The 24838-nt window shown below is 40.6% G+C and overlaps 1 protein-coding gene and 1 pseudogene across 7 annotated transcripts in view; one reads left to right on the top strand and one right to left on the bottom strand.

Moving 5' to 3' along the window:
- Positions 1 to 726: 726 nt before the first annotated feature.
- Positions 727 to 24838, top strand: part of LOC115211074 — an 88924-nt gene continuing 64812 nt past the window's right edge. For 3 of the 7 annotated variants that reach the window (XM_036501769.1, XM_036501766.1, XM_036501768.1), the window contains exon 1: positions 727 to 834. In XM_036501769.1, the coding sequence (XP_036357662.1) occupies positions 811 to 834 (24 nt within the window). In that variant the 5' untranslated portion in view covers positions 727 to 810. The remainder of the gene's footprint in view (positions 835 to 24838) is intronic. The other 4 variants (XM_036501767.1, XM_036501764.1, XM_036501770.1 and 1 more) reach the window with 4 other exon arrangements.
- Positions 3660 to 3821, bottom strand: LOC115211317 (annotated as a pseudogene).

Genomic DNA, 24838 nt, shown 5'->3' with positions numbered 1-24838 from the left:
AAATAAATAATATATACATGTGTATATGTAGGTCTAAAAAAACCCTAGGTGGATAGCCATATGCTAGAAGAAGATCACAAACGATCTATGTCTGGTGTTCGCTGATCGTTTGTGATCTTTAGCCCTAAATATACACATGTTATATATATAGAATATATATATATATATATATAGATATATACTATATATATCTATATATATGTAATAGATTGTGACTTCTCGGGGTACAGAAGTATTTTTTAACTTCTTAATTAGCGATATAGGTACTCATGTAGTACCCTTGTATATATATTGTACAAGTCTATATTGTATGTATATATTTATTAATTTGGCTGTACGGCTAATAATTCCCTAACCACTTGTGATGGCATTTTATAATACAATCCCTTAATAAAAAAAAACAATCCATGCAATGGAAAGAAAGTAGTCGGTTACAACTAGTCTCCGTGATTCTATTTTAAAATCCACCTTAACCCTAATTTATATACACATCTATAACATTTATTGCGTAGCCATTATATACAAAGCATTTTATGAATCTCTAAAAAAAAAAACATTCTTGAACTTTTAATTAGATAATACTGCTAACCGCATTTTTGAGTCATTCGTCGCCAAATAGTTTTCACTAGCAATAACACGCCGGATAACCCTCATGTCTATGGTACCGCCTCTTGCGCAGACGCCAAGTGAACTCGAATCGTCTGATGTGATGATGAAATGAACACCTCATAAGGCAGTGCTTTTCAAACTTTTACTGGAGCGGAACCCATTACTGCCAATTTTAGCAGTTTTGTAACTTCTTGCGGAACCATGGTTGGAAATCACTGCTGTAAGGTAAGCAAGTGATTTTTCGCAAACTATTAACTAATAATGATAATCGAAGGCGAGTTAAAGGTATTTTTTAATATGTGGCATTGATAAATTTTTATCCTGTAATGGATTAGTAGCCAAAAGGAGAGAGCAGAGGCATTAGTATGGTGGTGGTGGAGGCGGGGTTAGTGGCAGCGGGTGGTCGGTGCTAGTAGTGGTGATGATGGTGGTCGTCGTATTTCTTTCCTTTGAATCAAAACTTCGCCATTATATATATGTATATATATATAATCTTTTTAGTCCTATCTCGTAATAATTCGTCCTATGTGCTGATAATTTATTCTTTCTTTCCTTTGAATCCAAAACTTCGCCATTATATATATGTATATTATATATAATCTTTTTAGTTCTATCTCGTAATAATTCGTCCCTATGTGCTGATAATTTCTTCTTTCTTTCCTTTGAATCAAAACTTCGCCATTATATATATGTATATATATATAATCTTTTTAGTCCTATCTCGTAATAATTCGTCCCTATGTGCTGATAATTTCTTCTTTCTTCTCTTTGATCAAAAACTTCGCCATTATATATATGTATTGAGACCAAAGTTATAGTAAGCAGAGAGACGAACTCAGCACCACACAACCTCGGGCAGGTGGCCCTGCTCGATCTGTAGGAAAGGTGTAGGTAGAAAACTCCATAAGATGTACCCAGTGTAAGCTATGGACGCATAAGAGGTGCAGCAACATCAAAGGGAAATTAATGATAAGATAGCTTTCATGTGCGGCAGATGCACAGGGACAATAAACATCACAGATACTCAGAAAACAGATCTATCATACTCCAGGGAAGAAACTAGAAGTAGTTGATAGTTTCACTACTAGGTTTTGACTTTTAAGTTTAGTAGTTTGTGATGTGGGTGGTTGTATGCAGGTTCAGAGAGTGTCACCGCTAGAATACGAATAGCCTGGGGCAAAGTTTAGAAAGCTCCTACCCCTACTGGCGACAAAGGGTCTCTCGCTCAGCGTGAAAGGTGAGATTGTATGATGCATGTGTACAAATGCCATGCTTCACCGGTAGTGAAACATGGGCTGTGACTGCCAGAGGATATGCGTATACTTGAAAGAAATGAAGCTACATGATCCGCTGGATGTTTAATGTCAGTGTGCACGCACGACAGAGTGTAAGCACCCCTGAGAGAAATGCTGGACATAAGAAGCATCAGATGTGGTGTGCAAGAGTGACGCTTGCGATGGTATGGTCAGGTACTGGGATGGATGAGGAGAGATATGTGAAGAAGTGCCGCTCCCAAACAGTTGAAGGTATAGGGGGAGAGGTAGAACCCCAGGAAGACATGGGATGAGGTAGTCAAGCATAACCTCAGAGATTGGGCTCACAGAGGCAATGACGAAGGGAACCGAGATCTCTGGAGATATGCTGTGACATGCAAAGACCGGGCTGCGGCTGCATTTCAATCTATTTCTGATTTAGGGTTTAGAGTTAGTCGTTAGGGTTAGGGGTGGGGGAAGGGTATCTTTTTTCTTCGCACAATGTAAAATAAACCCAACTCTGTTTCTTAACAAAGGCGGGACAAATTCATTATGCCCGAATGTTACCTTACCTAAATGGAGGTCAGCGATGGTTAAAATTGCCGAAATGCTCGAAATTAAAGACGAAATATGTTAACAAATACCATTATAGAGGCAATAAAGCCAAGAGAAAAATGAGTTTATAAACACATTCTACCAGTATACGAAGTTTAAAACTTTTTAGTTACCTAGAAATTATGTAAACAAAGTGCCGTTCAAAAAGGAAAAGATCCTGCATCATTAAAAGTGATAATACATTCTTACAAAGATAGCAAAGTTATTATGCGTGGGTCACCACCCGATCGTGGGATCCCGGAACATCTCGCTGTGCTTGAGGAGACCTGTTGAGTCAGTGCATGTACACATGTACATGAGAATCGAAACAAATATCAATGGAAACCAGTGTAGTTGTGATACCTGTGCGGTGACCATAAAAAGCACCATTCCGAACGTGGCCACGTGCCAGGCGCAGCCTCCACTGGCTTCTGGGCCAGTGGCACATAAAATCTCCATCGAACGTGACCGATGCCAACCCCGCCAGCACCATCCGACACGTGGCCGTTGCAGTGCCAGCCTCCACTGGCTTCGGTGCCGGTGGCACATAAAAAAGCTCCATCCGAACGTGACCGATGCCAAACCCGCCTAAAAGCTCCATCCGAACGTGACCGATGCCAACCCCGCCTCGAATGGCTTCTGTGCCGGGGCAATAATATATATATATATATATATATATAATAAATATATACATGTGTATATGTAGGTCTAAAAAAACCCTAGGTGGATAGCCATTGCTAGAAGAAGATCACAAACGATCTATGTTCTGGTGTTCGCTGATCGTTTGTGATCTTTTAGCCCTAAATATACACATGTATATATATATATATTATATATATATATATATTATAATATATATATATATATGTAATAGTTTGTTGACTTTCGGTGGTACAGAAGTATTTTTTAACTTCTATAATTAGCGATATAGGTACTCATGTAGTACCCTTGTATATATATATGTACAAGTCTAATATTGTATGTATATATTTTATTAATTTGCCTGTACGGCTAATAATTCCCTAACCACTTGTGATGGCATTTTAATAATACCATCCCTTTAATAAAAAAAAACAATCCATGCAATGGAAAGAAAGTAGTCGGTTACCAACTAGTCTCCGTGATTCTATTTTAAAATCCACCTTAACCCTAATTTATATACACATCTATAACATTTTATTTGCTGTAGCCATTATATACAAAGCATTTTATGAATCTCATAAAAAAAAAAAACATTCTTGAACTTTTAATTAGTATAATACTGCCTAACGCATTTTTGAGTCATTCGTCGCCAAATAGTTTTCAACTAGCAATAACCACGCCCCGGATAACCCTCATTGTCTATGGTACCGCCTCTGCGCAGACGCCAAGTGAACTCGAATCGTCTGATGTGATGATGAAATGAACACCTCTAAGGCAGTGCTTTTCAAACTTTTTACTGGAGAGGAACCCATTACTGCCAATTTAGCAGTTTTGTACTTCTTGCGGAACCCTGGTTGAAAATCACTGCTGTTAAGGTAAGCAAGTTATTTTTCGCAAACTTATTAACTAATAATGATAATCGAAGGCGAAGTTAAAGGTATTTTTTAATATGCTGGCCATTGATAAAATTTTTATCCTGTAATGGATTTAGTAGCCAAAAGGAGAGAGCAGAGGCATAGTATGGTGGTGGTGGAGGCGGTGTTGGTGTTAGTGGCAGCGGTGGTGTGCTAGTAGTGGTGATGGTGGTCGTCGTGTTTCTTTCCTTTGAATCAAAACTTCGCCATATATATATGTATATATATATAATCTTTTTAGTCCTATCTCGTAATAATCGTCCCTAGTGCTGATAAATTCTTCTTCTTTCCTTTGAATCAAAACTTCGCCATTATATATGTATATATATATATATTTTTTAGTTCTATCTCGTAATAATTCGTCCCTAATGTGCTGATAATTCTCTCTTTCTTTCCTTTGAATCAAAACTTCGCCATTATATATATGTATATATATATAATCTTTTAGTCCTATCTCGTAAAATCGTCCCTATGTGCTGATAATTTCTTCTTCTTTCCTTTGAATCAAAATTCGCCATTATATATATGTAATGAGACCAAAGTTTATAGTAAGCAGAGAGACGAACTCAGCACCCACAACCCTCGGGCAGGTGGCCCTGCTCGATCTGTAGGAAAGGGGGTTAGGGTAGAAGAAAAGGGGGGGATAAGAGGTGCAGCAAGAGAAGAAAAGAAAGCATAAGATGTACCCAGTGTAGCTATGGACTGATAAGAGGTGAAAAACGATTCTACATCAAAGGGAAATTAACTGATAAGATAGCTTTCATGTGCGGCCGATGTACAGGGGACATAAACTCACAGATACTCAGCAACAGGTCTATGGTACCGCCTCTGCGCAGACGCCAAGTGAACTCGAATCGTCTGATGTGATGATGAAATGAACACCTCTAAGGCAGTGCTTTTCAAACTTTTTACTGGAGAGGAACCCCATTACTGCCAATTTTAGCAGTTTTGTAACTTCTTGCGGAACCCTGGTTGAAAATCACTGCTGTAAGGTAAGCAAGTTATTTTTCGCAAACTTATTAACTAATAATGATAATCGAAGGCGAAGTTAAAGGTATTTTTTAATATGCTGGCCATTGATAAAATTTTTATCCTGTAATGGATTTAGTAGCCAAAAGGAGAGAGCAGAGGCATAGTATGGTGGTGGTGGAGGCGGTGTTAGTGGCAGCGGTGGTGCTAGTAGTGGTGATGGTGGTCGTCGTGTTTCTTTCCTTTGAATCAAAACTTCGCCATTATATATATGTATATATATATAATCTTTTTAGTCCTATCTCGTAATAATTCGTCCCTATGTGCTGATAATTTCTTCTTTCTTTCTTTGAATCAAAACTTCGCCATTATATATGTATATATATATAATCTTTTTTAGTTCTATCTCGTAATAATTTCGTCCCTATGTGCTGATAATTTCTTCTTCTTTCCTTTGAATCAAAACTTCGCCATTATATATATGTTATATATATAATCTTTTTAGTCCTATCTCGTAATAATTCGTCCCTATGTGCTGATAATTTCCTTCTTTCTTTCCTTTGAATCAAAACTTCGCCATTATATATATGTATTGAGACCAAAGTTATAGTAAGCAGAGAGACGAACTCAGCACACACACCCTCGGGCAGGTGCCCTGCTCGATCTGTAGAAAGGTGTAGGTAGAAACTCCATAAGATGTACCCAGTGAAGCTATGGACGCATAAGAGGTGCAGCAACATCAAAGGGAAATTAACTGATAAGATAGCTTTCATGTGCGGCAGATGCACAGGGACAATAAACATCACAGATACTCAGAAAACAGATTCTATCATACTCAGGGGAAGAAACTAGAAGTAGTTGATAGTTTCCACTACCTAGGTGACCAAGTTAGTAGTGGAGGTGATGCTCAGAGAGTGTCACCGCTAGATACGAATAGCCTGGGCAAAGTTTAGAAAGCTACTACCCATACTGGCGACAAAGGGTCTCTCGCTCAGAGTGAAAGGTAGATTGTATGATGCATGTGTACAAACTGCCATGCTTCACGGTAGTGAAACATGGGCTGTGACTGCAGAGGATATGCGTAGACTTGAAAGAAATGAAAGCTAACATGATCCGCTGGATGTTTAATGTCAGTGTGCACGCACGACAGAGTGTAAGCACCCTGAGAGAAATGCTGGACATAAGAAGCATCAGATGTGGTGTGCAAGAGTGACGCTGTGCGATGGTATGGTCATGTACTGTGGATGGATGAGAGAAGATATGTGAAGAAGTGCCCGCCCTCCCAAACAGTTGAAGGTATCGGGGGAGAGGGTAGACCCAGGAAGACATGGATGAGGTAGTCAAGCATAACCTCAGAGCATTGGGCCTCACAGAGGCAATGACGAAGGACCGAGATCTCTGGAGATATGCTGTGACTGCAAAGACCGGGCTGCTTCCTGCATTCAATCTATTTTAGATTAGGGTTAGAGTTAGTGTTAGGGTTAGGGGTGGGGGAAGGGTATCTTTTTTCTTCGCAAATGTAAATAAACCCAATCTGTTTCTTAAAGGAGGGACAAATTCATTATGCACAGAATGTTACTTACCTAAATGGAGGTCAGCGATTGGTTAAAATTGCCGAAATGCTCGAAATTAAAGACGAAATATGTTACAACATATAGAATTTTCTCAATAAAGCCAAGAGAAAATGATGTTTTATAAACACATTCTACCAGTATACGAAGTTTAAAACTTTTTAGTTACCTAGAAATTATGTAACAAAGTGCCGTTCAAAAGGAAAAGATCCTGCATCATTAAAAGTGATAATACATTCTTACATAAGATAGCAAAGTTATGCGTGTGGCTCACCACCCGATCGTGGATCCCGGAACATCTCGCTGTGCTTGAGGAGACCTGTGAGTCAAGTGCATTTACATGTACATGAGAATCGAACCAAATATAGCAATGGAAACAGTAGTAGTTGTGATACCTGTGCCGGTGACACATAAAAAGCACCATCCGAACGTGGCCATTGCCAGCGCAGCCTCCACTGCGTTCTGGGCCAGTGGCACATAAAAATCTCCATCCGAACGTCACCGATGCCAACCCCGCCAGCACCATCCGAACGTGGCCGTTGCCAGTGCAGCCTCCACTGGCTTCTGTGCCGGGTGGCCACATAAAAAGCTCCATCCGAACGTGACCGATGCCAACCAGTTTTCAACTAGCAATAACCACGCCCCGGATAACCCTCATTGTCTATGGTACCGCCTCTGCGCAGACGCCAAGTGAACTCGAATCGTCTGATGTGATGATGAAATGAACACCTCTAAGGCAGTGCTTTTCAAACTTTTTACTGGAGAGGAACCCCATTACTGCCAATTTTAGCAGTTTTGTAACTTCTTGCGGAACCCTGGTTGAAAATCACTGCTGTAAGGTAAGCAAGTTATTTTTCGCAAACTTATTAACTAATAATGATAATCGAAGGCGAAGTTAAAGGTATTTTTTAATATGCTGGCCATTGATAAAATTTTTATCCTGTAATGGATTTAGTAGCCAAAAGGAGAGAGCAGAGGCATAGTATGGTGGTGGTGGAGGCGGTGTTAGTGGCAGCGGTGGTGCTAGTAGTGGTGATGGTGGTCGTCGTGTTTCTTTCCTTTGAATCAAAACTTCGCCATTATATATATGTATATATATATAATCTTTTTAGTCCTATCTCGTAATAATTCGTCCCTATGTGCTGATAATTTCTTCTTTCTTTCCTTTGAATCAAAACTTCGCCATTATATATATGTATATATATATAATCTTTTTAGTTCTATCTCGTAATAATTCGTCCCTATGTGCTGATAATTTCTTCTTTCTTTCCTTTGAATCAAAACTTCGCCATTATATATATGTATATATATATAATCTTTTTAGTCCTATCTCGTAATAATTCGTCCCTATGTGCTGATAATTTCTTCTTTCTTTCCTTTGAATCAAAACTTCGCCATTATATATATGTATTGAGACCAAAGTTATAGTAAGCAGAGAGACGAACTCAGCACACACACCCTCGGGCAGGTGGCCCTGCTCGATCTGTAGGAAAGGTGTAGGTAGAAACTCCATAAGATGTACCCAGTGTAAGCTATGGACGCATAAGAGGTGCAGCAACATCAAAGGGAAATTAACTGATAAGATAGCTTTCATGTGCGGCAGATGCACAGGGACAATAAACATCACAGATACTCAGAAAACAGATTCTATCATACTCCAGGGGAAGAAACTAGAAGTAGTTGATAGTTTCCACTACCTAGGTGACCAAGTTAGTAGTGGAGGTGGATGCTCAGAGAGTGTCACCGCTAGAATACGAATAGCCTGGGCAAAGTTTAGAAAGCTCCTACCCCTACTGGCGACAAAGGGTCTCTCGCTCAGAGTGAAAGGTAGATTGTATGATGCATGTGTACAAACTGCCATGCTTCACGGTAGTGAAACATGGGCTGTGACTGCAGAGGATATGCGTAGACTTGAAAGATGAAGCTAACATGATCCGCTGGATGTTTATATTTCAGTGTGCACCACGGACAGAGGGTAAGCACCCTGAGAGAAATGCTGGACATAAGAAGCATCAGATGTGGTGTGCAAGAGTGACGCTTGCGATGGTATGGTCATGTACTGTGGATGGATGAGGAGAGATATGTGAAGAAGTGCCGCTCCCAAACAGTTGAAGGTATCGGGGGAGAGGTAGACCCAGGAAGACATGGGATGAGGTAGTCAAGCATAACCTCAGAGCATTGGGCCTCACAGAGGCAATGACGAAGGACCGAGATCTCTGGAGATATGCTGTGACTGCAAAGACCCGGGCTGCTTCCTGCATTTCAATCTATTTTAGATTTAGGGTTAGAGTTAGTGTTAGGGTTAGGGGTGGGGGAAGGGTATCTTTTTTCTTCGCAAATGTAAATAAACCCAATCTGTTTCTTAAAGGAGGGACAAATTCATTATGCACAGAATGTTACTTACCTAAATGGAGGTCAGCGATTGGTTAAAATTGCCGAAATGCTCGAAATTAAAGACGAAATATGTTACAACATATAGAATTTTCTCAATAAAGCCAAGAGAAAATGATGTTTATAACACATTCTACCAGTATACGAAGTTTAAAACTTTTTAGTTACCTAGAAATTATGTAACAAAGTGCCGTTCAAAAGGAAAGATCCTGCATCATTAAAAGTGATAATACATTCTTACATAAGATAGCAAAGTTATGCGTGTGGCTCACCACCGATCGTGGGATCCCGGAACATCTCGCTGTGCTTGAGGAGACCTGTTGAGTCAAGTGCATGTACATGTACATGAGAATCGAACCAAATATCAATGGAAACAGTAGTAGTTGTGATACCTGTGCCGGTGACACATAAAAAGCACCATCCGAACGTGGCCATTGCCAGCGCAGCCTCCACTGGCTTCTGGGCCAGTGGCACATAAAAATCTCCATCCGAACGTGACCGATGCCAACCCCGCCAGCACCATCCGAACGTGGCCGTTGCCAGTGCAGCCTCCACTGGCTTCTGTGCCGGTGGCACATAAAAAGCTCCATCCGAACGTGACCGATGCCAACCCCGCCTAAAAGCTCCATCCGAACGTGACCGATGCCAACCCCGCCTCGAATGGCTTCTGTGCCGGTGGCACACACCAACCGATCGTGGGATCCCGGAACATCTCGCTGTGCTTGAGGAGACCTGTTGAGTCAAGTGCACGTACCGGAACATCTCGCTGTGCTTGAGGAGACCTGTTGAGTCAAGTGCATGTACATGAGAATCGAACCAAATATCAATGGAAACAGTAGTAGTTGTGATACCTGTGCCGGTGACACATAAAAAGCACCATCCGAACGTAGCCGTTGCCAGTGCAGCCTCCACTGGTGCAGGTGGCACGTAAAAAGCACCCACTACAACACCGCGGAGTGGTTGGCGTTAGGAAGGGCATCCAGCTGTGGAAACACTGCCAGACCAGACTGGAGCCTGGGGCAGCCCCTGGCTCCCCAGACCCCGGTCGAACCGTCCAACCCGTGCTAGCGCGGAAAACGGACGTTAAACGATGACGATGATTATGATGATATATATGGACACAACTGCAGTTTAGCGCTCCCCAAATTTGTTTCCTCAATAACTTCCTGACAAATATATATTCGTTCACCAAATTCTAAAGAGATACATTTTAGAGGATGTACATTATGATTATGGTAGTAAGAAGATTAGACAAAAAAAATTTGGAAGTGTCTTGGAGCAATCCTTCCTCTTTTAGACTTTGCTCCTTTTAATTTCCAAAATATTAGCATTTTTCACTTTTTTTCTCCTAGATTTTGTTTGAAGCATATTACGTATCCTCAACCTCGAAATGATTTTTTTTTGCTGCAAACTCATTCAAAAATAGTCACATGTGGAATGTTCTTATCAGGACTGATCAGTGGTTAAACAACTTATTGAAGGGTAACAATCTCCAATCGGAAATCGAAACCGTGTCACATACATTAATACGACTTGTTTAACCACAGCGAACACCAGAATATAGGCGGGCAAGACAGATGAAAATTATATAAAAATCAAGAATTAATCGTATACCGGTATACAGGTACCTATATAGCTAGTTATAGAAGTTAAAAAATACTTCTGTACCACCGAAAAGTCACAAATCTATTACACACACACACACATACATACATACATATAACACACATACATACATAATATATATATAATATATATATATATAAATATATATATGTATATATATATATATATATATTAAAAAATAAATATATACATGTGTATATGTAGGTCTAAAAAAACCCTAGGTGGATAGCCATATGCTAGAAGAAGATCACAAAACGATCTATGTTCTGGTGTTCGCTGATCGTTTGTGATCTTTAGCCCTAAATATACATGTATAATATATATATATCTATAATATATATATATATATATATATCTATATATATATATATATATGTAATAGATTTGTGACTTTCGGTGGTACAGAAGTATTTTTTAACTTCTATAATTAGCGATATAGGTACTCATGTAGTACCCTTGTATATATATATGTACAAGTCTAATATTGTATGTATATATTTTATTAATTTGCCTGTACGGCTAATAATTCCCTAACCACTTGTGATGGCATTTTAATAATACCATCCCTTTAATAAAAAAAAACAATCCATGCAATGGAAAGAAAGTAGTCGGTTACCAACTAGTCTCCGTGATTCTATTTTAAAATCCACCTTAACCCTAATTTATATACACATCTATAACATTTTATTTGCTGTAGCCATTATATACAAAGCATTTTATGAATCTCATAAAAAAAAAAAACATTCTTGAACTTTTAATTAGTATAATACTGCCTAACGCATTTTTGAGTCATTCGTCACCAAATAGTTTTCAACACGCAATAACCACGCTCCGGATAACCCTCATTGTCTATGGTACCGCCTCTGCGCAGACGCCAAGTGAACTCGAATGATCTCATGTGACGATGAAATGAAGCAAAGCACACTACGGCATAGTGACGAAATCTGATCTACGACATGCGAAACTTCGCCCACACTACTAAGGTAGTGCTTTGCTTCATTTCATCATCACATGAGACTATTCGAGTTCACTTGGCGTCTACTGGAGCGGAACCCCAAGGAAACATTCCACTGGCTCGAGGAACCCCTGTGCAATAATTTAATAGTTTTATGCACACATATCTGCACAGGAGAATTAAAAATTACTGCCAATTTTAGCAGTTTTGTAACTTCTTGCGGAACCCTGGTTGAAAATCACTGCTGTAAGGTAAGCAAGTTATTTTTCGCAAACTTATTAACTAACTAGCAGTATCGCCCGGCGTTGCTCAGGTTTGTAAGGGAAATAACTATAAAGCATTTTTAGAGAGTTATAGCCAAAAAATAGCAAAAAAATGGGAAAAAAATGATGGTAAATTTTTTTTGAGTTAAAAAAGGTGGAGTTGATCCCCTAGACGGTCTGTGGTTTGGGTTTCTTTTTCTCGACCCCATGTCGAATTTATCGATCTTTTTCAGAACTGGGGGAACTTTTCAAAATTTTCGCTGCGTTAGTTTTGAATTATGACATTGGGCTATGTGTGTGTCAAGTTTCATCAGAATCGGTTGAAAGCCGTGGTCAGGGTGAGGGTACGAGAAAACAGACACACAGAAAACGCACAGACAAACTGCCGTTTATATAGAGAGAGATAATCGAAGGCGAAGTTAAAGGTATTTTTTAATATGCTGGCCATTGATAAAATTTGGTTAATATAGGGCGTAACAAATATCAGAAAATCAAAAAAAAAATGTGTGTAATAGGTGTAAAACAACTTCCTATGAACAAATATGAAAAAAAAAATTCGCGCACGCGAAAGGGGGGTGGGGGAGAGGCCTCGGAAAATTCACATCGGGAAGTTCCGAAAGCGTCTGAGGAGCTGACCCGGGCACCAAAACAAAAAAAAAATAGTGTAATATGTGTAAAACAACTTGCTCTAAACGAATATGAAAAAAAAATGCGCTCTCGCGAAGAGGGGTGGGGGAGAGGCCTCGGAATATTTATATCGGGAATTTCCGAAAGCGTCTGAACGGGCACAAAAACAAAAACAAAAACAGCGTAATAGGTGTAAAACAACTTGCTCTAAACGACTATCATGAAAAAATGCGCGCTCGCGAAAGGGGGTGGGGGAGAGGCTTCGGAAATTTCACATCTTCAGTCCACGGCCTTTAAACTAAGAAAAAATAGTGTAATTGGTGTAAAACTACTTGTTCTAAACGAGTATCAAGAACACACACTCACACATGAATCATAAACTCCGTATTTCGCAAAAAAAAATAATAAAGAGAAGAAATTCTGGAAAAAGTGAAGAAATGTTGGATCTCATTCCTTGGTTAAAGCTATTTTAAACATTAAATTTATGCTTTTCTTTGAAATAGTTCAGATATATGCAATTCTTCTCACTTATTAAGATGCATTTATCAGAAAAAAAGAGACAGAAAAAATTATTATTTTGTGTCAATCCTTCCCTAATTATCCTTTATAATTAGTTTTGGCGTGTATTTTTTTCCCAAATTTATTTTTTCACCTTTACAACACTGTTTAGTAAAGCAATTAATTATCTTTATAATTTGCATATTTGACTTATTAATCAAAATTCTCTAGATGTAATATATACTAAGTAATGCATCCTTCATTTATGTGTTCCGTTTGTATATGCATGCGTGACTGTTTGTATGTAAGTGTGTTTAACTGTGCACATGAATGTGAATATTAAAGAACATATTTATTTACTATGATTGTTATTTTCAGAACAAATAAATCTTTTGGCTGTTATGTTATTGATGTTATTATTATTGCTAGTTAAAGGGTGTGACTTGGCTGAATATTTTGAGTCTTGTAGTATGTAGTTGTGTTAGTCAATATTCTGAGTTCAAATCCAACTCATTTCTTTATCATCATTATCGATGGACCACTCAAAGAGGTATGTATACATTATCATTTTCGTAACATAATTTCTGTAGTATTTCAAGATGTTTCTGACACGTATTTTGATTCACATGGCGGAGATCCAACATTTCTTCACTTTTTCCAGAATTTCTTCTCTTTATTTTTTTTTTTTTGCGAAATACGGAGTTTATGATTCATGTGTGTTCTTGATACTCGTTTAGAACAAGTAGTTTTACACCAATTACACTATTTTTTCTTAGTTTAAAGGCCGTGGACTGAAGATGTGAAATTTCCGAAGCCTCTCCCCCACCCCCCTTTCGCGAGCGCGCATTTTTTTCATGATAGTCGTTTAGAGCAAGTTGTTTTACACCTATTACGCTGGTGACCAAGTTAGTAGTGGAGGTGGATGCTCAGAGAGTGTCACCACTAGAATGCGAATAGCCTGGGCAAAGTTTAGACAAGCTAGCCTAAAGTGAAAGCTCCTACACTGGCTCTCTCGCTCAGAGTGAAAGATTGTATGATGCATGTGTACAACTGCCATGCTTCACGGTAGTGAAACATGGGCTGTGACTGCTGTAGTTCTTCTGGAAGCCTGCTTGCTCCCTCGGTTGTTGTTCGTCGAGACGACTTGACAACCTGTTCAGAATTATCTTCGTGAACAGCTTGTACACGTGAGACAGCAGGCATATGGGTCGGTAGTTCTTTAGATCTCTGTCGCCCTTCTTATACAGCAGGATGGTATTTGACTCTTTCCACTTCGAGGGAATTCTTCCCTCGTCTAGATAGTGCGTAAATCTCTCAGCGACGGGCTTCTTTCAGTTTCCGTCTACCAAATCCACTCACAAGGCATTGGTCGGCCCGGGGCTATAGCAGAAGACACTTTCCCAAGGTGCCACACAGTGGGAGTGAACCCGGAACCATGTGGTTTTGGGGGGAGGACAAACAGACACACATACACATATATATACATATATACGACGGGCTTTTTTTCAGTTTTCGTCTACTAAATCCACTCACAAGGATTTGGTCGGCCTGAGGCTATAGTAGAAGACACTTGCCCTAGGTACCACGCAGTGGGACTGAACCCGGAATCATGTGGTTTTGGGGGGAGGACAAACAGACACACACATACATATATACGACGGGCTTCTTTTCAGTTTCCGCCTACCAAATCAACTCGCAATGATTTGCTCGACCCGAGGCTATAGTAGAAGACACTTGCCCAAGGTGCCACGCAGTGGGACTGAACCCAGAACCATGTGGTTTTGGTGGGGACAGACACACATAAACATATATATACATATATACGACGGGCTTTTTTTCAGTTTTCGTCTACTAAATCCACTCACAAGGATTTGGTCGGGCCTGAGACTATATTAGAAGACACTTGCCCAAGGTGCCTCGCAGTGGGACTGAAACCAGAACCATGTGGTTTTGGGGGGAGGACAAACAGACACACACACACACACACACACAGCATGTCCTGTACTTCGTTATTCTGCTGTACATAATTGATTTTCCCGTTTTCGTTTCGTCTTGTTCCACGTCTCTGTCCTTCTGTTGTAACAAAATGGCTTTTCCGTTTTCGTTTCTATTGATTTTTACGTCTTCTTGTGGTGTCCTATACGTATATATATTTATATATGCATGTATATATACATGTAGATGTCGGTACGTACATATATGTTTGTATGTATGCATATATTTTATTTATTACACTGTGTATATATATATATATATATATATATATATATATATACGACGGGCTTTTTTTCAGTTTTCCTCTACTAAATCCACTCACAAGGATTTTGTCGGGCCTGAGGCTATAGTAGAAGACACTTGCCCAGGTGGTTGGTAAGCAAGCTACTTACCACACAGTCACTCAGAATTTCCTAGATTTTTAACACTTCAATGGCATCGATCAGAGAAACATACTCCACAGTTAATATAGTAATATACGTGTTCGTTGAACTTTAGTGAGTGAAAGGGCGGGAGGAAGAAGTAGGAAGTAAGACGAATGAAGGCAGTTATATTAAGAGAGAGAGAGGATGGATACGAAAGGCGGTTATATTGAGAGACAGAGGAGATAGAATATGTATGAACAAAAGTAGGTACAAACAATAAAATTGCAGCAAACCTTCGTAATGGTACTTCCGGGTGTGCCATAGAGACCATTGTATAAATCCGATTGCCGTTGCCAATTAACGCTTCTCTTTCGTATTTCGTTTACATGCGCAGTGTGCTCATTTTTTTTTCCTGTTCCTAGTTCGTCAATGCATCGCACCCCGGTGGTTGTGAAACAAAAAGCTGAACTGATTGATCTTTGTTACTAAAAATTATAGTGAAGGTGGTAGTGTGCTGATTGTGAACTATCTTTGTTTTACGTAAATTTCGATACTTTCACCCGCACGATTTTCTCTAAGAAAAGGAAAGAAAAAAATTCGGATTTTTTTTGTTTGATCGGCAGATCCATAGATTAATTTTTTTTTAACTAAACACTTTCAAACTTCGGACACTCGTAGAATGTGTCATATAGAACATCTTTTACTCTTAGGGTTGCTGACAAAAGTTTCTATTTACGAAGTTATTTCGTGTTAAAGTTGTCCTATTTCGGTAATTTCAACCAATCAATGACATGTATTCAGCTGAATAAAATTACTGCTGTTGTTTGTCAACAACTTCCGGCGATGAATATTTCGTTTGTTACTGTAATTTATGATATCGTTCGTGCGTTTGTACTGGTTTTAGCTTTAGGGTTCGGGTTATGGAAAAATGTAGAAATTGGGGGGGGGGGGGGGTCAAAATATCAAAATTCCGATTTTGGGAAATTTTCCGGATCCTCCAAATCCGAAAAGCTGCATTTTTGGCAAAACAATATAAAACAAAAAACAGTAATTTACGAGGAAATGGGTGGGGGACGGAAGTATTTCCAAAAATAGCTGAAAAATAAGGAGAGAAAAACCCTAAAAGACCCTTCATAAGTTTGATAGTTGAGCTCTGATTGGCTGCATGCAAATGAGTTCATAACTGGGGTCCAGAACTCTCGTGGGAAAAAAAATTCACATCTTGGAATCATTGGAAGATTTTTTTTCTTTTACATTGAATGAATTCCACAAAATTCCACAAAACCCATGTTTTGGTCCGGAAAGCAGGGTGGTGTGTGGTGGAACCCTTGGAGAGTTCACCCCCATTTTCAAATTAGGAGGTCACCGAAATTCATTCAACGAAAAAAGATTTCAATGATTCCGGGATGGGGTGGTGGAGTGGATCTGGTCCCACTCCTTTTTTTTCTGAACAAAAATAAGGGGTTTGCAGCATATTAGGTCAGGGTACTTAATTCAACACAAAAGATCAGTTTCTTTTTTCTTAGTGAAAGTATTGAGATTTAACTATTTTTTTTATATAGCAACTATAGCTTAAAAGGTTGGTATTTGTTTATAGGTGCAGGAGTGGCTGTGTGGTAGGTAGCTTGCTTTCCAACCACATAATTCTGGGTTCATTCCTTCTGTGTGGCACCTTGGGCAAGTGTCTTCTACTATAGCCTCAGGTCGACCAAAGCCTTGTGAGTGGATTTGGTAGACGGAAACTGAAAGAAGCCTGTTGTATATATATGTGTGTGTGTGTGTGTGTATATATGTGTGTGTGTATATATGTGTGTGTGTCTGTGTTTGTCCCCCCAACATCGCTTGACAAACAATGCTGGTGTGTTTATGTCCCCGTAACTTAGCGGTTCAGCAAAAGAAAAGTCCTGGGGTCGATTTGCTCGACTGAAGGTGGTGCTCCAGCCTGGCCAGAGTCACATGATTGAAACAAGTAAAAAAAAATGCTGTCATCCTCATCATCATCGTTTAACGTCCGCTTTCCATGCTGGCATGGGTTGTACGATTTTGACTGAGGGCTGGTGAACCAGATGGTTGCACCAGACTCCAATCTTGATTTGGCACAGTTTCTACGGCTGGATGCACTTCCTAACACCAACCACTCCAAGAGTGTAGTGGGTGCTTTTTACGTGCCACCGACATGGGGGCCAGTCAGACGGTACTGGCTACGACCTTGCTAGAATCCTTTTACACATGCCCCCAGCACAGGTGCCAGTAAGGCGACTTTGGTAACGATCACGCTCGAATGGTGCCCTTTTACGTGCTACTGGCACGGAAGCCAGTTGGCTGCTCTGGCAACGATCACGCTTGGATGGTGCTCTTGGCACCCTACTAGCACAGGCACAAGTGCCAGTAATAATAATGTTCGTCCTTCGGGTTCGAAGATGACCATTGACATCATTTAGTGGAATTGCTGCTATGAGACCGGAGGTGGCTGGTGAGGCCAATCCAGGCAAGAAAGCCCCTCCCACAAGTGGGGCAGAAGTGGGTAGGGGCTGTGCTATTGGTGCAGGTGGCTCTGGCTTTCCGCATCTGGCGTTTCTGTTCTGCTGACTAAATCCGTCTCTCCTCGGCTGTCTTTGCTCCTGTGGTGATTGCGCTGCGCCAGGATGAGCGGTCGGCAGCAAGTGTCTCCCAAGTCTCTGTGCCGATGGAGAAGTCTTTGAGAGAGACTTTGAGACTGTCCTTGAAGTGCTTCTTCTGCCCTCTGCGTTTGCCCTGGCTGAGTTCACTGTAGAAGAGCTGTTTTGGGATGCGAGTGTTGGACATGCGGGAGATGTGGCCTGCCCATCTCAGCTGGGCCTTGCGCATGATCGTGATGATGCTAGGGAGATCTGCCTGCTTCAGAACTTCCGTGTCTGGGACTTTGTCCTACCAGTGGATGTGATGGATGTTCTGAAGACACCTGAGGTGGAAGTGGTTTATCTGGCGCTCGTGCCTTCGGTAAGCAGTCCACGTCTCGCATCCGTATAGTAGGGTGGTAAGCACGACTGCCCAGTAGACTTTTAGCTTGGTGCCAGTAAGGCGACGCTGGTAACGATCACGCTCAAATGGTGCCCTTTAAGTGGCACTGGCATGGAAGCCAGTTAGCCGCTCTGTCAATGATCACGCTCGTATGGTGCTCTTTGCACCCTGCTAGCACGGACGCCAGTCATCGAATTTGATTTTGATTTTGCTTTTGATTGATTTGATTTCACTTGCCTCAACAGGTCTTCGCAAGCAGAGTTTTAGTGTCCAAAGAAGGAAAAGTTACGCATAAGTGGGCTGGTTACGCCCCTGGCATAGGCCATGAGATTATGGTTTCATTTGGCTTGCCGGGTCTTCTCACGCACGGCATATTTCCAAAGGTCTCGGTCACTAGTCATTTCCTTGGTGAGGCCTAAAGTTCGAAGGTCGTTCTTCACCACTTCATCCCAGGTCTTCCTCTTCCACAGGTTCCCTCAACTGCTAGGGTGTGGCACTTTTTCACACAGCTGTCCTCGTCCATTCTCGCCACATAACCATACCAGCGCAGTTGTCTCTCTTGCACACCACATCTGATGCTTCTTAGGTCCAACTTTTCTCTCAAGGTACTTACACTCTGTTGAGTATGCACACTGACATTACACATCCATTGGATCATACTGGCTTCATTCCTTGGGATCTTACCCATCATATATATGTATATATAGGAGAGTTCACGAAAAAAACAAAAGACGAAGACAGGTGGTATAGAAAACAAACAGATGTATTAGTATAATGCTCAGGAATAGAATAAATCTTTTGTTTCGAGCCCACGCTCTTCTACAGAAAGAGACAAAAAAAAAACAAGGAGAGAAAAAATATGTATGTGTGTGTGTATGTTTGTGTGTCTGTGTTTGTCCCCCCAACATCGCTTCACAACTGATGCTGGTGTGTTTATGTCCCCGTAACTTAGCGGTTCGGCAAGAGAGGCCGATAGAATAAGTTCTAGGCCTACAAAGAATAAGTCCTGGGGTCGATTTGCTCAACTAAAGGTGGTGCTCCAGCATGGCCACAGTCAAATCACTGAAACAAGTAAAAGAGAGAGGGTTAATTAGACCTAAACTACGGATTCACAAGAAACACAGTTGCAAGCTGCTCTGGAGAAGATGCACAGATATCGAGAACGGATCAGAGAAGAACAGCAAGAAGATATAATAAACAGCGACAAACGACAAGGAGGACATCAGGAAACGAATGCAGACAAACGTCAAGAATATTTAAAGAAAGCTGAAATATGAATGCTGCAAACATGCAGATTATTCTTTCTTTCTTAAATGAAATAAATAAATGCGCCGTTTTAAAGCCTAGCCAGGCTCATGCGCTCGGTTTCAATGATGTATGTGTTCCCCAGCTGGACGGGACACCAGTCCATCGCAGCGTTACTCATTTTTGCCAGCTGAGTGGACTGGAGCAACGTGAAATGAAGTGTTTTGATCAAGAACTCAACGCGTTGCCTGGTCCAGGAATCGAAACCACAATCTTACGATCATGATGCTTACACCCTAACCACTATGACACGCGCCTCCATCTTGACCCTTTTAAAGCCTAGCTAGGTTCATGGGCCCGGTTTGCCAGTTTCTATGGCGTATGTGTTTCCCATTTGGACAGGACGCCAGTCCATCACAGCGTTACTCATATTTGCCAGCTGAGTGGACTGGAGCAACGTGAAAGGAAGTGTTTTGCTCAAGAACACAACTTGTCGCCCAGTCCAGGAATTGAAACCACACTCTTACGATCATGATGCTGACACCCTAACCACTAAGTCATGCACCTCCACTCTTTCTTAAATAGGTGCTCTTAATTTTTTTTTCATTTCGTGGAGTGTACACAGGTTCCACTTGTCTGAGGTGATCTTCTTGTTTGTTTGCCTGTTATACTTTAGTTAGAGAGGTGGATGTGGAATGGGTGAGAGAAAGGGAAGAGAAAAGAAAAGTGGTTAACAGGCCAAATGAATCATGTGGTCAGCTGAAGGTAGAGGTGAAAAAGAGGGAGAGAGAAGTGTTAATGACATGTGTTGGGGTAGGGAAGGAATATTTATTTTGTGGTTAAAAAATTAGCTGGAGGCAAAGATGAGAAGGAAGAAATATGTTTATCATCATCATCATTGTTTAACGTCCGTTTTCCATGCTAGCATGGGTTGGACAGTTCAACTGGGGTCTGGGAAGCCAGAAGGCTGCGCCAGGCCCAGTCTGATCTGGCAGTGTTTCTACAGCTGGATGCCCTTCCTAACACCAACCACTCCGTGAGTGTAGTGGGTGCTTTTTATGTGCCACCTGCACAGGTGCCAGACGAGGCTGGCAAACGGCCATGATCGGATGGTGCTTTTTATGTGCCATCGGCACGGGGGCCAGACGAAGCTGGCAACAGCCACAATTGGATGGTGCTTTTTACATGCCACTGGCACAGAGGCCAATCGGGGCGGAGCTGGCAACGGCCACGTTTGGATGGTTCTCTTACGTGCCACCGGCACTGGTATCTCAGCTACAATTTCCATTGATGTTGAGAGATTTCGCTTTCGATTTTGATTTTCATTTTGATTTTCACTTGCCTCAACAGGTCTTCACAAGTAGGGTTTGTGTCACAAGAAAGAACGGTATTCATAAATGGGCTGGCTATGTCCCAGGTAGCGGCCACGAGTATGGTCTCACTTGTCCTTCTGGGTCTTTCCACGCACAGCATACTTCCAAAGGTTTCGGTCTCTGGTCATTTCCTCGGTGAGACCTAAAGTTCAAAGGTTGTTCTTCACCACCTCGTCCCACGTTTTATTGGGTCTACCTCTTCCACAGGTTCCCTCAACCGCTAGGGTGTGGCACTTTTTCACACAACTATCTTCACCCATTCTCGCTACATGACCATACCAGCGCAAACGTCTCTCTTGCACACCACAACTGATGCTTCTTAGGTCCAACTTTTCTCTCAAGGTACTTACACTCTGTCGAGTATGAACACTGAAACCACAAACTGGTGGAATCACTTCCAAAAACAAAAGAAAGACTATTCTGTATGGATTATTGCATTTATCGAAATTAATAATTAGAAGTAATTCGTTTAACCCTTTCATTACCAACCCAGCTGAAACCAGCTCTGGCTTTGAGTACAAATGTTTTATTTTCAAAAGTTTTGAATTAAAATCTTCCACCAAAACCTTTGTCACAATTTATGTTCCTAACACTAGCTGAAAGATAACTGAGTTATTTTACTAAATTCTTGTTATATTTAAAATTAATTGAAAGAAACACATAGCATCTCAACAGAATATGGTAACGAAAGGGTTAAATATATAATAGAGAAACAATTCTTAACCCTTTCGTTACCAACCAGACTGAAACCGGCTCTGGCTCTGTGGTACAAATGTCTTGTTTTCATAAGTTTTGAATTAAAATCTTCCATCAAACCTTAGTCATAATTTATGTTCCTAACACTAGCTGAATGATAACTAAGTTATTTTACTAAATTCTTTGTTATATTTAAAATTAATTGAAAGAAACACATAGCATCTCAACAGAATATGGTAACGAAAGGGTTAAAATATATAATAGAGAAACAATTCTTAACCCTTTCGTTACCAACCAGACTGAAACTGGCTCTGGCTCTGTGGTACAAATGTCTTGTTTTCATAAGTTTTGAATTAAAATCTTCCATCCAACCTTAGTCATAATTTATGTTCCTAACACTAGCTGAATGATAACTGAGTTATTTTACTAAATTCTTTGTTATATTTAAAATTAATTGAAAGAAACATAGAGCATCTCAAAATGAATACAGTAACAAGTGTCTTGGGCAAGACACTTTATTTCACTTTGCTTCAATCCACTCAGCTGAAAGAATAAGTTGTGACATCATTGGTGCAAACTATATCTAACTTTGCCTTTCCCTTGGATAACATTGCTGGTGGTGTTGGGGGGGGGGTATCCATGGGCAACTGCTTGTCTTCCATAACCCTGCCCACACTTTTTAGGTGCAGTCCAATGGTCATTCGTGACTAAAGTGAGTCTTTACCCTTTACAATAAAGTTTTACCTATTTCAACCTGTATATTGTTACATGAGCACTGTTGAATGGCAAGAAAAGAAGCCTGCCCCATGTTCATATTTTAATGTAGCTTCTGGAGAAAATTCACACTAATTTGATCGATTCCATAATATCAGCTGAAATTCCAAATCCCTCAAAAGACAAAAGAAATTGTAAAATCGAACATGGTTCATGGTCCCTGTGGTTACCTCAACCCAACTGCATCAGCCATGAAAGACAATAAATGTATGGGACATTTCCACTTTGACCAGCAGATTTAAAAAATACTTTCTTTGTGGCTGTGTGGTAAGTAGCTTGCTTACGAACCACATGGTTCTGGGTTCAGTCCCACTGCGTGGCACCTTGGGCAAGTGTCTTCTACTATAGCCTTGGGCCAACCAAAGCCTTGTGAGTGGATTTGGTAGACGGAAACTGAAAGAAGCCCATCGTATATATGTGTGTGTGTGTCTGTGTTTGTCCCCCAACATCGCTTGACAACCGATGCTGGTGTGTTTACGTCCCCGTAACTTAGCGGGTTTGGCAAAAGAGGCTGATAGAATAAGTACTAGGCTTACAAAGAATAAGTCCTGGGCTCGATTTGCTCGACTAAAAGGTGGTGCTCCAGCATGGCCACAATCAAATGACTGAAACGAGTAAAAGAGAACTAAACACTTTTAAACTTTGTATACTGGTAGAATGTGTCACATAAAACATCTTTTTCTCTTGGCGTTCTTATGAAAATTCTTTAGTTTGTAAGCTATTTGTTGTTTTTTTTTCTTCAATTTCTGCAATTTCAGCCAATCAATGACGTCTATTGAAGTGAAAACATTCTGTGCCGTATGAATATGTCCCTTGTTTAAGAAACAGATTGGGTTTATTTACATTTGTGAAGAAAAAAGATACCCTTCCCTCCACCCCTAACCCTAACCCTAAAACAGATTGAAATGCAATAGATCGATACTAGGGTCATAATTATGGGTGACAATTTCATGTGACACCGCTAGAAAAAACTGCCGTTCAAACCGAAAAGATCCGGGAATGGTATCTGTTTTTCTTCAGAAATGTAAATAAACCCAATCTGTTTCTTAAATGAGGGACATATTCATACGGCACAGAATGTTTTTTACCTCAATAGACGTCATTGATTGGTTGAAATTGCAGAAATTGAAGAAAAGAACAACAAATATCTTACAAACTATAGAATTTTCTCAATAAAGCCAAGAGAAAATTGTGTTTTATAAACTCGTTCTACCAATATACGAAGTTCAGAAGTATTTAGTTACAAAACAAATTATTTTTTAAATCTGCCGGTCAAAGTGAAAAGATCCAATGTATGAAATTTTATCCTCAAAATTTCATTTAAGAAACTCAAGCATGTTTATTTGTTTTGTTTTACTAAGCTTTGTCTTTTTTTTTTAAATTCCTTTTTGGTTGATGCTTTATGTTAAATTTTTCTGCTTTCTCTGCATTTTTGTTTTTAAAAAATATGTTATATAGGAACAGGTGTGACTGTCGTAAGAAGCTTGCTTCCGAACCACATGGTTATGGGTTCAGTCCCACTGTGTGGAACCTTTGGTAAATGCTTTCTACTTTAAATCAGGGCTGACCAAATCCTTGTGAATGGATTTGGTAGATGGAGACTGAAAGAAGCCCATAAATACTGGGCTTGATTCATTCAATTAAAAATTCTTCAAGACAGTGCTCCAGCTTGGCCACAGCAATATGGCTATGGTTTCACTAGAACAGTGATTTATATATTTGTTTGTTCCTTCTCGAGCCATGCCTGGCTCATAAGGGCCAGTGTCCCGGTTTCCGTGGCATATAGGTTCCCCACCTGGACGGGGCGCCGGTCCGTCGCAGGTGAGCTGCAAGATGCAGGAGGAAAGAGTGAGAGAAAGTTGTGGCAAAAGAGTCAGCAGAAGTTTGCCATTGCCTTCTGCCGGAGTCGCGTGGAGCCTAGGTGTTTCACTCATAAACACACACATCGCCCCGTCTGAGATTCGAGCCCACGATCCCTCAACTGCAGCCCGATGCTGTAACCACTAGGCCATGTGCCTCCACACAGAACAGTGATTGTATCATCATTGTTTTAGTGTCAGGTGCTTATTTTATCCACTGCACAAGTTGTTCTTCTCATTCTCGCTCACAACATCATAAGCGGAAAGTGTAACCTCTCGAAAGAGCTGTTCTTCACTCCTGCTCCAGAGCGTCAGCTGCGGGGGTCACTCTGAAAAGCTCTATCAATCGAAGGAGAGGTGCTTTCTCCGTCCAGGTTGCGGATCCGTGGAATAAGCTGTCGGACGAGATAGTGAAGATGCCGACGACCGCTCCGTTCAAAGTCTCTCTTGACCAGAAATGGCCTGAACTCTGTATGACCACCCTCCCTGTACATAACTCCCTGTCCCCCTACATGGCCTTGCTTTTTGCTTTTTGAGCCAAAAAATTATCTTAACTTAACTTGGCAGAATTTGGACCAAGAATGTAAATATTGATGGAATGCCTCCAAGCATTTTGTCC

The sequence above is a fragment of the Octopus sinensis genome, linkage group LG4 (assembly GCF_006345805.1).
Source record: "Octopus sinensis linkage group LG4, ASM634580v1, whole genome shotgun sequence".
NCBI lineage: Eukaryota > Metazoa > Mollusca > Cephalopoda > Octopoda > Octopodidae > Octopus > Octopus sinensis.
This window is presented reverse-complemented; position numbering and strand designations above follow the sequence as displayed.